Raw genomic sequence first — 13,022 nt, forward strand, 5'->3', positions numbered from 1 at the left:
GAAATACTGTCTTCTATTTACTGAACATGTTTTGAACAATCTTTTCATTTCTATTTATACGGATGGTTCCAAATCAGGTGACTGTGTGGGCTCTGCCATGGTTTGTTGTGGTTCGGTAGTCACATGCAGAATCCCCTCTACAGCTTCTGTGTTAACTGCTGAACTGTATGCCATTTCTCTTGCCCTGGATCATATAAAAGCTAAGCAATACTCCAACTGCACTATTTACACTGACTCGCTTAGTTCTCTACTGGCCCTGGAATCGCTTCCCATTGGTTCACACCCTGTTCTTGCCAATATTCAAAACCAACTGGCCAATTTCTCTTTAACATCTACTTCTATCCTGTTTTTCTGGATACCAGGCCATGTTGGTATTTGCCGGAATGAGCTTACAGACACGGCAAATAAATCTATTTGCTCTGGCACTATCACCGCTGTGCCTATTTCATACATCGACTACGTATGGTTCTGTATTCAAGGCTCGGCTACGTGCTAGCTGGCAGTCGACTTGGAGTGAACAATGCAAAACAAGCTTTTCCAAATGAAACCCTATATTGGACTTTGGCCGTCTTGCTTTTGTGAGGATCGGAAAGAGGAAGTTGTTCTAACTAGACTATGCATTGGTCACAGTTTTTTTAACTCATTGTTTTCTTTTATCTGGATCTGATGCACCAGTGTGTTGTTTGTGTGACACTCAGATCACTTTCTTGATGTCATTACGACTCTCAACGATGTCACCATTTTAAAAATATTCGGTCCCAAGGTTTGTCTGTAACGTTAGACAGTGTTATTGGTGATGGTGACACTATCAACCTTGATAAAGTTTTTAGTTTTTTAAAGGCCATTAATCTTTTTAATGCCACTTAAGTTTTTTAATTTATACATCAAAACTTTTTTAATGTGGTTCCCTTTTAAGAATCACAGTCTCTCTAGTTTGTTTTGAAATTAGAAATTGGCCATAGCTTTAAATAACTCAACACCAGAACTGGAAAGGCCAACTTCAGGTGACTGATGCTGCTGTTTGAATTACCCATTAGTCATCCTGGAGAGTTATTAAAATTTTGCTACACATCTTTTAAAACTTTTATTACTTTATGACAAAGGCCATGATGATGCATAACTTGGGTGACTGATGGTGGTTCTTGTACTTACCTTTTAGTCTTCCTGGTGGGTTATGATAATTACCATTTTGCTGCAGAAAGTCCTTTACAACTTTTATGACTGTAGTTTCTCTCTTAACATTGTAGACTAGATATCAATATTGGTTTTATGCTATTTATGTTTTAAATGCTGTTTTGTTTTACCTTCACTTCCTTTTATGAATTTTACTACATTTACTATACTTTTACCTTTTTACTGGATGTTTGGCACAGATAGCCTAGCCCATAAAACACTAAATCAACCAACCAACCAACCAACCAACCAACCAACCAACCAGTCCTTGTTAGATATCACTGAACACATTGAATACTAAACTAGATACAGAATTACTGCCATTTGATCTTGAACTGTATTGACTCTTTTGGAAACAAATTTTTCTCTCATGTTTTTTTTTTTGAAGTAACTTTTCTAACATTCTTTTTCTGGACAAGGTTTTATGGAAGGATTGCTGTTGAACCAGATAATCATGAGGCTACAAATTTAACAGCTATTCGAGAAAACCTTGGAGGTTTAAAAGGTGAATATTTTTGTTATCTGTGAAGTATATTTTATATTTTGTTTCATTACATCAAAAGCCAGCTGGAGAGATAAAACTTGTAAACAACTTTTAATTAATCTTCAGTTCTGAAAATACCAGAGATTGTTGCCATTCTTCAAAAACCATTAAAATTAAAGGTTATTTATATATATGGGATTTATCAAATTGAGAAATATATGTACCATTAGCAAGTGTAATTTACTTTTTTTTCTTCCCAGTAAAGGAAAATGGGAATTATTAAAAAATGTTTAATATTATTAGTGATAATTATGCATTTTGTAAAAGGAAAATGTGATCAAATTCACTCTAACTAAAGATGTCACTCATCACTTTTAATTTGCTATTTTCAGGTATATCAGGTGAAAGAATTTGGGTTGAGTTGAAGAAAATTCTAATGGGTAACTACAGTAAAGACCTAATTATTAGAATGTTGGATTTAGGAATAGCTCCTTTTATAGGTGAGTTCTGATGTTTTCAGACTGAGTGAATTTCTAAAATATTTTAAATTCAAAACAGTGCTTAAAAGATTCATGTTATATTTTCATTTTTGCCACATTAAAAAGTTGTGAAAGGCAAGATGGCTGAGAATAAGGTTTATTGTAAGAGTTCTCCCCCTTATTTTTTGGAGAAAGTCTGACAGGTGTAGAAGTCCTCCAAATTTGTAGCATTTTTGAGTAGTCGTGTTTATAATATTTAAAAAAAATTCTTAGTATGTAATATATTGAGGGTTTAAAGAATTATCCTTTTTTTTTTCTAAAGTATAATTGGGAAAGTCTTTTCGATTTCTATTTTTACTTTACTATGAGTTCAGGGCTGTAAAATTATACATTATTACTAAACCTTAAACAAAAAATTAGATGTACAAATTTCATTATTGTATATTCTTTATTCTATTATCATATTTTTGTGATCATACTGCATACAATTCACTCTCAGATTGCACAGAAGTGATATACATTTTTTAAAAAACCTATTAATAATAACAAAAAATATTGCCTAATGAACTATTATCTCAGAGCAGTTGGCCTAAAACATAACTAAAACAAGCATATCTTTTCTTCTGATTACATTATTACAGGGAATTAAAATTTTTATCTCTCTCTCTCTAGGTGTTTGGGAATATATATTTGTATACCCAGGAGGGTCGAGTATACTAGACCTCTTCCTCCTTCCATTACTTAGTTGGAATGGCCTGATTAATACATTAATAGTAAATACAGAATGCTGAAGTAATATCATAACTTTATATCTGGTCCTTTACAGGGCAATGTCCATTTATATTGTTCTTTCATTTTTTTAAATTATCTTAAAGATCTGATGTACAAATTTAATGGGAAAAGGTGTTTAAGTCTCTCTCCATCATATATGCAATATTTCTCTAGTTCACATAATAACTCATTTTTTTGCCAATTTTTATCAAAATATTTCATTGTACTATGTAGAAGTCTATTTGGTATTGATTATGTATTTGAGTAATTGTGCATGAACATTGAGGAAGTGGTTTTAGGTACTCTGTATGCTGATGTAATTAGTGTATTCTGTAGTGTTTGGAGTTTGGTTTGTATTTGTTTTACACTTACATTGATCCATGCAGGAGCTGCATAGTCTATTGCTGGTCTAATGTATGTCATGTATGTTTTAATTATGTTTTCTGGTGTTGTTCCATAGTTTTACCAATTAGACTCCTAGCATAGTTTATTCTTTGCCAAATTTTAGTTTTTATGCTATTTACATGTTTTATCCAGGTAAGTTTAGAATCATATGTTAATCCTAAAAATTTTGCAGATGAAGCAGTTTGGACAAGCTCTCCATTCATGTAGATCTGGGGTTGAACTTTTTGATGTTTTGTTGATTTTTAAAATATTTCTAATTGTGTCTTTGCTGTGTTTATTTTAATTCTATATTTTTGGCAGTATTCACATAATCTATTTAGTTTTGGTTGTACATTAGTGGCACCTATTTCTGGTGTAGGGGCACTTTTACAAATTGCTACATCATCAGCAAACTGCGACACGTATCCATGATTTGGGTCTTTAAGTGGTATGTTATTTACATACATGATGAAGAGAATAGGACTAACCACCCCTCCTTGAGGGATGTCAGCTTCTGGAGTGAAGAACACCGAGAAAGTTCCCTCTATGTTTATTCTACATTTTCTATTTTCCATATAGTTAAATAACCAGCGAATAATTCCACACAGTAGTCCCATTTCATAAATATGTAACTGAAGACCATTGTGCCATACAGTGTCGAATGCTTTCTCGATATCAAGGAAGCAGGTGACAGTGCATTGTTTTTTATTAAAGCTGTGTATTATTGTTTCAGTTAATCTGATTAAATGATCTGTTGTTTGTCTATATTTTGTAAATCCATTTTGTTCTTCTGGTAATTTTGAATTAATCTCCAAAAATGTGGAGAGTCTATTACTTATTCTTTCAAGAATTTTACCTACACAGCTGGTCAGGCTGATTGGTCGGTAACTGTTTGATTTATTGGCTGGTTTTCCTTTTTTGTGGAACATTAAAATATTAGCTTGCTTCCAAGAAACTGGGATGTATCCAGAGTATAGAGATAAATTAAATATGGCTAATAGATGGTAAAATAATTTTGGAGTGCCTTTTTTGAGAAGAGTGTTTGTATTTCATCATTTCTCGGTGCTTTGTTTTTTGAATTTTTGATTGCTTGTTCAGGTTTAATTAGTTTGATTTTTTTGGTGAGTAGTTGGGTATTGTAGTCATGTATTATTAGTGTTGCTGTTTATAATGTTGACTGGAAAATGTGGTTTATATAATTCTATGTTATTTGTTAGGTAGTTTTTTATTTTGTTGTAGTAATAGTTGTTCATGTCCGAGTCATTGTGTGTTTTAAATGTGTTTTGTAATTGATGTATGAAGGCCTCTGCTTTTTCTTTGTTGGTTTGTGCTGGGGTGTTGTTATATTAGAGTGTTGGATATTTTCTTGTTGTGGGTTCATTTGTGAATCTTTTTTCTGTAGTTTAGAAACATCTACATTTGAATTATTGTATACATGACTGTACAATTTGCAGTTGGTAATCTTTAAAAATGTTTTATCTGTATATTATGTGCTTGTTTGGCATTGTGGTACTGTAGTCTTTTTCTCTGGTTAACCTTTTATCAATGGGCTTGATATAATACACAAAAGTTTGTATACACATTTCCACATGTTAAGTATTTATATTATAACCTTTAAAGCAGTATGTGTACCTTCACAAAGTTTGGTAGACTTTTATTAAAGATTAGAAGTTTTTGTGCACAAAAAATCAGATTTTTTAATGAAGTATTTTTACTAAAGATTTTTTGTCAAAATATCATATCTGTTTCATTACTAGTCTAAGTGCAAAGTGATTTCATGTTATGATTAAAAAACTATTTTTTCTTATGCCCAACATGGCCAGGTGATTAAGGCACTTGACTTGTAATCTGAAGGTCACATGTTTGAATCCCCATCACACCAAAAGTGCTCACTTTTTCAGCTGTGGGGGCATTATAATGTGATGGTAAATCCCACTATTCATTGATAAAAGAATAGCCTAAGAGTTGGCAGTTGGTGGTGATGACTAGCTGCCTTCCCTCTAGTTTTATCACTGCTAAATTAGGGATGGCTATCGTGGATAGTCCTCATGTAGCTTTGCACAAAATTCAAAACAAAACAAACTATTCTTTGTGCCAAAAATCTCAAATATTTGTGTAATCTCTAAAACTTCCTAAATGCATTTCAAACATTTGTTTTCAATAAGACTTTGTATTTTGTCTGTTATTTTCTCTAGCCTAACTATGTAAGGTATGCCAATTTGACTGACCTTGTAATCATTATGAAAAAAGGAAATAAATGTAAATTATGCAAGAATGACTACAAATTATAAAATGAAAATACAAATGTTTAGTGTAACTAGCTCAAGTCTCATAACTTTAAATATTTTTTATTATATTGACCTTTTAGTTGTGCTTTGCTAACATTAAATAACTTGCATTGGTGTGATGCACATACACTCGTGTTATCATATCCAGTAATATAAAAATGAATGTTAGTCTTTATAAAGTTAATCTGTTTTTACTGTGCTTCAGTGGAGTAGCATTTTGTAATGTACATTTCAATTATTATACATTATATTATAAATAAAGAAATAAAGCAAACAATTCTTTTTTAGCTACAATTTTTGAACTTAGTTGCTGACAGATGTAGGCTGCTAAGCCATTTAAAATTTTGCATGTGGAGGATATGAAACAAATTATATTTTTAGATATTATATATGCAGATGAATAACCAAAAAATCGTAAATAACTATACTGATACTGTAGAATTCCACTGTAATTCATCAGGCTTAGTAACTAACATATTTAGTTCTAAAAAAAATATGAAACTATGAACAGATTAAAAACATAATGTACCTCCTTGAAATATTGGTTTGAAAGAATGTGGTAGTCTTTTAACAGATTAAAATGGCTGAGAAAACCACTAGGGGTCATTTCTAAGCTTTCGATTGGTTATTCCTGTGTTGTATATTGAAGTAAGTGTATATAAGAGGACCATTTCAAAAAAACAGAAAGAGATGAATGAGGCTACTGTGTTTGATTTAGTTCATAAGCCATATCTCAGCAAAATAAAAAGATATGAGGTTCTTATTTTATATTCTTCCTTGACAATATTAGTAATTTTGGTTCTTAATTTGAAACTGTAAACATCGTACATTGACATCACAAACATCTAATTTTAAACAGTGCTGCATTCAACATATCACATGACTTGCAAAACATGTAGGTGTTTTTTAATATTTCCTTTTAAATTAAGAAATTAACTTTATGTAATATTAAAGTTTGAATTATAATCTACAATTTGATACCAAACTTATTGACATAACTTCATAAAATATCAGCTCAATAAAATTTTGAATACAAGTCAACAAACACAATGACATGGTCTTTCATCCATGACTCATTGTGAAAGAGTTAATCAGTGTATGATACCTAGTTGTTTTTACCTTATGTAGTGTTGTACAGGTGAACCATATGTTTTGCATTTACTGGTGTTTCCCAGACTAGTGATATATATCTGAGTATAAGAAATGTTTTATCTTAATCTTTGTCTTCCTGTTTAGTTATTGTGTTTTTGAATCATATATTGTCAAGGTGAATATTTTGGAACATCATGTTTTTTGTCTTTAAATTTGCTAAATAAAATCTCCTCCTATCATTTAGTGGTGCAGCAGTAGTTAGAGACTTACAACACTAAATGATAGGAGGACGTTTTATTAAACAAATTTAAAGAAAAAAAAGTGATGTTTGGAGAAGACAAATAAATAGGTTATTCATCATATTTAGCCCTTTATTTGCCTGTTTGCTTGTTAAGTATAAAGCTATGCAAGAATGCATTTAGTGATGCAGCAGTAATTAGAGACAACACTAAAAATCAGGGCATAGCACAGATAGCTCCTTGCATAGCTTTATACTTAACAACAAGCAAACAGGCAAATAAAGGGCTAAATATGATGAATAACCTATTTATTTGTCTTCTCCAAACATCTATTTCTTTCCTGTCTTATACAAAGGCTTAATTATGACACTTATTTAGTTGGAAAACCTTTGTTAAGGAGATTTATCATACAGTTGTTGTAAAATACAATGTATTTTCTCATGTTTGAAAAATTATGTAACAACTATAATTCAAGTAATTGAAAGTTTCCATTGAAACATTTTACGAAAGTGTTCTCTGAAATGTATATATTTTTGCCTGGAAAAAAAAATGGCAGTAACAAATTTTTATTATTTATAAGTATGGATTTAAAAATATATAAAGATTAAGTAATAACTTGTAGAAGGAAAAACATTTGGTGTTTTACAAGTTTCCCAAACAGTGTGTATATATTTGAATAATTTTGGTTGTGTTCTTATTTATTTATAAATATTTCATTAAGTGCATAAATATGTAAAGATATTGGTTAATGATAAAAATATGAGAGTTAATTTGACTAGTGAAGGAAACAGAGAGAAATATCTTGACTTATAATTTCTAAACAACATATTTTGTTCTTTAAATAGAAATTTAAAACATCAAAACTATTTTCTCACCTTACAGGTTTACCTGATACACCAAATTTAGATGAACTCCACAAAGTGTATGAGAGAGCACTGTTTCTACAGCCTCAGCCAGTAACATTACTTTCATCACTGTTAGACAGTGAAAATGAGGTTAGAGGTGGTATTTATAGTTTAAATATTATGTAGTATGCATTTAATATTTTCAGGAAAGATGTAACCAAGAAGGGATTTTCTGCTATTTCATTTCAAGATAGTAATATTTAGTATGTATGTCTCTGTTCAAGCAGTAATTTGACTTGTAAATAAATCTAAAAGGTGAATTAGAAGTACATATCTTTAGATTTGCTTTTGGCTTTATTTGTGATTTAACAGATTGCAAATATTATGTGCATGTTATTTTAAAATGAATATGCAAATAAGCAAGTTACATGACAAACACAGCCTGTATAAGGTCATGGTGGAAGGGCATAAATTAGAATTACCTTTTGACATCACGTGGCATTCCATAAGTTATCTGATGCTACTGAAAATTGATCATTTTTGAGAAGGGTATGAAATAGTTCTTTCTGTGGCAAAATAATAATAGATTGTGAATGTGTGTTCAAAATAGGGATTTATAATTTCCAAGACAAAGATATCTTATGTATGTAATGGCATTGGAACACAAAGGAATATGAATATAATAGTACATAATTAAGAATGAGTTTTCTTTGGAAAAGCACAAGTTAAAAATTGCTTCCACTAAAAGTATACTCAATTTTTGCATGCCTCAAACAGCTTGAGTATTCCTGCTATTCTCTCCAAAGAAATACCATTTAAGTTGCCTATGGATTGCTCTGCAATCAGATTATTGCAATGGGCATTAGGAAGCCATTATCCTTAAATATTTGATAAATTATGATACATTAGCATGGGAGTAAGGGGGTATGCTTCGGACATTAAAGTTTTATGACAGAATTTCTTACAAAAGAATCTGTGCTTTAATGTCAAGATATATATTAATCTGGGAGAGCATGAAAAATTAAACTTATTTTAATGTGATATACTGAACTTCTGTAAGTTAACATTTTTATTATCTAGCTTCTGCTGGAAAAGCTTTTAGAATAAGCTTAACTGCATCTGTTGTAAGAAAAATTACAATGTATAAGTGTTTGTTTTGTTTTTTTCAGATATTGTGCCGAAAGACATACTTTTTTGTTATTTCTTGTTTTGTCTTTCAGACACTTTAGTTGATTGCCATTCCTTCATTTATAAGTGGATTGACTTGAAACTTGGTATGGTTATACCTTAGTTCAATATAACCAGATGCCTTCTTCATTTTTTTGGTTTAGGCCTTTTCAAGGATTTTATGGAATCAAAAGTAAAACAACTGACAAATGTACGTTATGGGCTTCCATGCAGTCGCATTTACAGCTATCAAGATGAAAATTGGCACAAATATAAATCTTCATATGCCTAACATACTGATTTACAGAAAAGCTGAATTAGCTTAATTTGAGTCTTTTATTATTATTATTAATATTGGGGGCTCAGAGTCATTATAAAACATAATTTGGGAACTTTTGGTCAATTACTCAGCCATATTATGACCAATTTACATGAGATTTATGACAATTACTTTGTCACAGTTTGGCCAACTTGCATGGGATTTGGCACAAATATACTTTTTAAAAAGTCAAGTATATAAATGTGGAATATGCCCCTTTTAGGGGAATGACAAAAATTAAATAAAACCATAATTTTTGGAATTTTGGTCAATGACTTTTAGTGTGCCATATGTTGGTCAATTTGCATGTAATATGGTACAAAACATCTTTTTTTATGGTCCCAAACAGACAGTTTTTTAATTTTTGTCTTTTGCTGTGAGAAAAACAGTTTAGGGTTTTTGAGAACTATTCATTATGTGTTAACCAATTTACATGGGATTTGCAGGTGTCAATCAGTGACATAGACAGTTTTCAACTTTTCTGTTTTTTTATTATTTCTTTAGTATTAAAATTAGTTATGGTGGAATTTTTTAGTGGACATATATTGCATTTGCTCACAAATGTTGGCTGTTTTAATCGTTAACCATATTTTTTTTTCTTAGTGACTTACCATTTCTGTTAAATATAAAATAATTAGAGCTTTTAATGGGACTTTAATTATGTACTTGTTTCACCAGCATTAAAGAATAAGTTGTTTTCCTATGTACTTATTATTTGATGTTTAACTTTCAAAACAGAGTAGTGTATTCATAATATATTAGACTTCTGTATGTATAAAGGATCTGTAATGTAGTTTTCTATTTTTGATGGTAATAGGATATAATCACAATTGATGGACTATATTGACAACTCTGGAGTAGCTTGAGGAAGAGTATTTAAAGATTATAAAAGTTAGGTTTTTTTTACTACAACACATTGTGAAGTAAATAGGATGCTGGCTGAAAATAATTATTAAAATATACTACTTAGGTCCAGTCCCTTCACTCTCGTCTCAAGTTTTCAAACTATGAACGGGATCTAGCTCTTTTCATTGTAAGACATCGAGACATCAAAGATTGTGAAACTCCTCTCAGGCCATACCAGGCTCTTGTTTTTACAACCAAAGGCAAGCTTGGAGATATTCAGGAATGGGTGTGTGAGGTTTTGAAATATCGAGGTGAAGATCAACTTCTTGACAAGTTCAGAGGGTGGCAGGTGCCAAAGTTTCCCATAAATGGTCACATGTTGCTAGACAAAGGAGTCAAAGGTGGCCCTCGTTTTACTAGAATAATGACAAGATTAAGAGAAATATGGGTTGATAGTAACTTTGAAATGACTTCAGATGAATTGTTACAACAGTTACCAACTGTTGCAGAAGAAGTTGGTTAGGCTTTATTACTAATGTATTGGAATTCTCTGATAATCTGTATGGCTGTGTGAAATAATCTAAGAAAATCCAAACCTTTTATTAACTTTTGCTTTAGAAGAAATACCCCCTCCACCCACCAGTGTTTTGTTTGTTTTTTTTATCCTGATAATTTATCAGCAACATCAAAATAAGACTATGATGGACAGTTTTTTTTTTATTTCTTCAATTGCCATTGTAATTTTTTTTCTCAATGAAATTAATATTGAGGTGGAGTAGAAGTGAAAACCCTGCTTAACTGCAATACAAGGGCTCTAATCAATCAATTAAGCTTGAATGCTGAATTTTTCAGTTTTTATTTTGGTTTTCACAGGATGAAACTTTTTAGTTGTGCTGTGAAATCCAAAATTCATTAAATAAATAAATTAGTAAATGGTTAAAAAGATAAGAAAAAATGGAGTTGTGAATATGGTGGTTATCCAAATTATCTTTCATAAACAAGAAGAGTGTAGCCATTTGACGATTTCATATACAAAATGTTTCATTTAGCTAATATTATTCTTCATTCAGTCATCTTTTGTGATAGAGTATCATTAACTGTAAGGTGCTTATTGTTTAAATAAAATTGTGATGCTTAACCTATTCATGGCGTTAGCACTTTATATTATTATTCATTGTTCTCTAAGAATAACTTTATTAAAAAAAACGTTTCAGAAGAAAATGCAAGAATACCACTATCAGTATAAAATAAATTTTTGTGAGTTTTAATAATTTTGATAACTCTTCATAGACAAAGTTTAGTGTCAAGGAATTACAGTGAAAATTTTAAAGATTGTTTTATACTAATTTTTAAAGCTCTTTTCCCATTAAGAAAATATATTTAAATTGTCAAATTTATTGTAAATAATGTTCTAAATTTTCAATCCAGCCAACAATAATTTAGAGTTATGAATAACTTAACTGCACGAGATTATTTATTCATAATTACAGTAACTTGTAGACATTAAGATTTTCATACAAAAAATATGCAGAATCTAATTTGTATTTTTAATGTTATTCAGCTGTTAAGATATGCTTTTGAATTCTTCAATTATAGTGCCACATTGGATTTTCTCACCATGTCAGGAATTTTAACTGTAATAAATAACTAATATTTTTAAAGATTTTGTTTTTATTTTTAACTATGAATTAATATTTTGTATCTAATTTTATTATTAAAGCAGCAGAATAATTTTTTTTAGTAAATGTAATTAATTACCTGACACATTTGTTGCATATCAGTTATGATCAAAGGAGGTGGGATTGTACTAAGATGAATTTTAACTCAAATATTTGGACCCCCAGTCCTTCTCTACTTTAGTGGCAAATAGTAATTCTTTAAAAAAAAAAAAGTGTTCTGACACAACTTGTAGTAAATTCATTAAGTGATTCATTCTTTCTGGCTGCAAGATTTGTAAGAAAATAATTTAGTATGGTTGCAAAAAAACGTTTATGCTTTAAGAAAAAAGTAGTGCTGTGGAAAAGTGGAGGGGTAATGAAAATGCTGAAACAAAATATGACTGTAATACATTCAAATACACAAAGTGATAGAAATGTTTAGAATATATATATTAGAAGCTTGTATAAAAGATGAAAAGGTATTTAAGCTTGAGATCAGAAGCTAATTTATAAAGTCTCCTTTGTCTGCAACATTCATTTTCTTCTGAGCAGAGAATACTGAACTCTTTATTACAAACTGTCCCATTACACATATTGTTTAAGGGTAGGAAAATGCTGAAATCACTTGCTTTGAGATGTTATTTAATTCAGGCAGCTAGGTAGTACACTGTGGAATCAACATAAACTTGTTTATGAAAGGTACCTGTACATTTGCAAACAGTGTACACTTGTTGTTGCCTTAGAACTGGATCTTTCACTTAAAAAAAAAATTCTTTGTTTAATGTACTTTTTACAAAATTAAATACAAAATGCAATTAAACTTTATTATCAGTGTATGTTAATAAACCTGGAATCATATAATTTATATTCTAAAGCTTAATATTGTATATTAACTTGAAAGTGAAATAATAAAAAATTTCAGTCTTCACTTTCCTGAGTCATTTATCTGCACTCCAAATTGTGCATTTCAAATTTTTTGCTACCGTCATGATTTTATGAGTCTCCAACTAGTTAGAAACACATACTATAAATACTGATAAACCAGACTGTAAATGTAGAACATCCAAGCTACTTGTATATTAGGACGGCTGGTATGGGTATTAACACTTACAAAAATAAAGCAGAGAATAATGTTTGGACCTTCTTACATCATCTTCAGGTTAACCATCCTGAAATACATTTTGAATTCAAGTGTGTTTCTCATCATCACAAATCCAAGCTACTTGTTTAACTTGGATGTAAAATAAATATATCAAGTCCACTTAACATGCCTCTCC

General features: G+C 30.5%; 1 protein-coding gene across 3 annotated transcripts in view; it reads left to right on the forward strand.

The window, feature by feature from the left end:
* LOC143226132 (CCA tRNA nucleotidyltransferase 1, mitochondrial) overlaps positions 1–12,673 on the forward strand; it is a 30,624-nt gene extending 17,951 nt beyond the window's left edge. For all 3 annotated transcript variants that reach the window (XM_076456691.1, XM_076456692.1, XM_076456690.1), the window contains exons 5-8: positions 1,593–1,678; positions 2,050–2,157; positions 7,793–7,905; positions 10,212–12,673. In XM_076456691.1, the coding sequence (XP_076312806.1) occupies positions 1,593–1,678; positions 2,050–2,157; positions 7,793–7,905; positions 10,212–10,610 (706 nt within the window). In that variant the 3' untranslated portion in view covers positions 10,611–12,673. The remainder of the gene's footprint in view (positions 1–1,592; positions 1,679–2,049; positions 2,158–7,792; positions 7,906–10,211) is intronic.
* The last annotated feature ends 349 nt before the right edge of the window (positions 12,674–13,022 follow it).

Source organism: Tachypleus tridentatus, chromosome 9, assembly GCF_004210375.1.
Source record: "Tachypleus tridentatus isolate NWPU-2018 chromosome 9, ASM421037v1, whole genome shotgun sequence".
Taxonomy (NCBI): domain Eukaryota; kingdom Metazoa; phylum Arthropoda; class Merostomata; order Xiphosura; family Limulidae; genus Tachypleus; species Tachypleus tridentatus.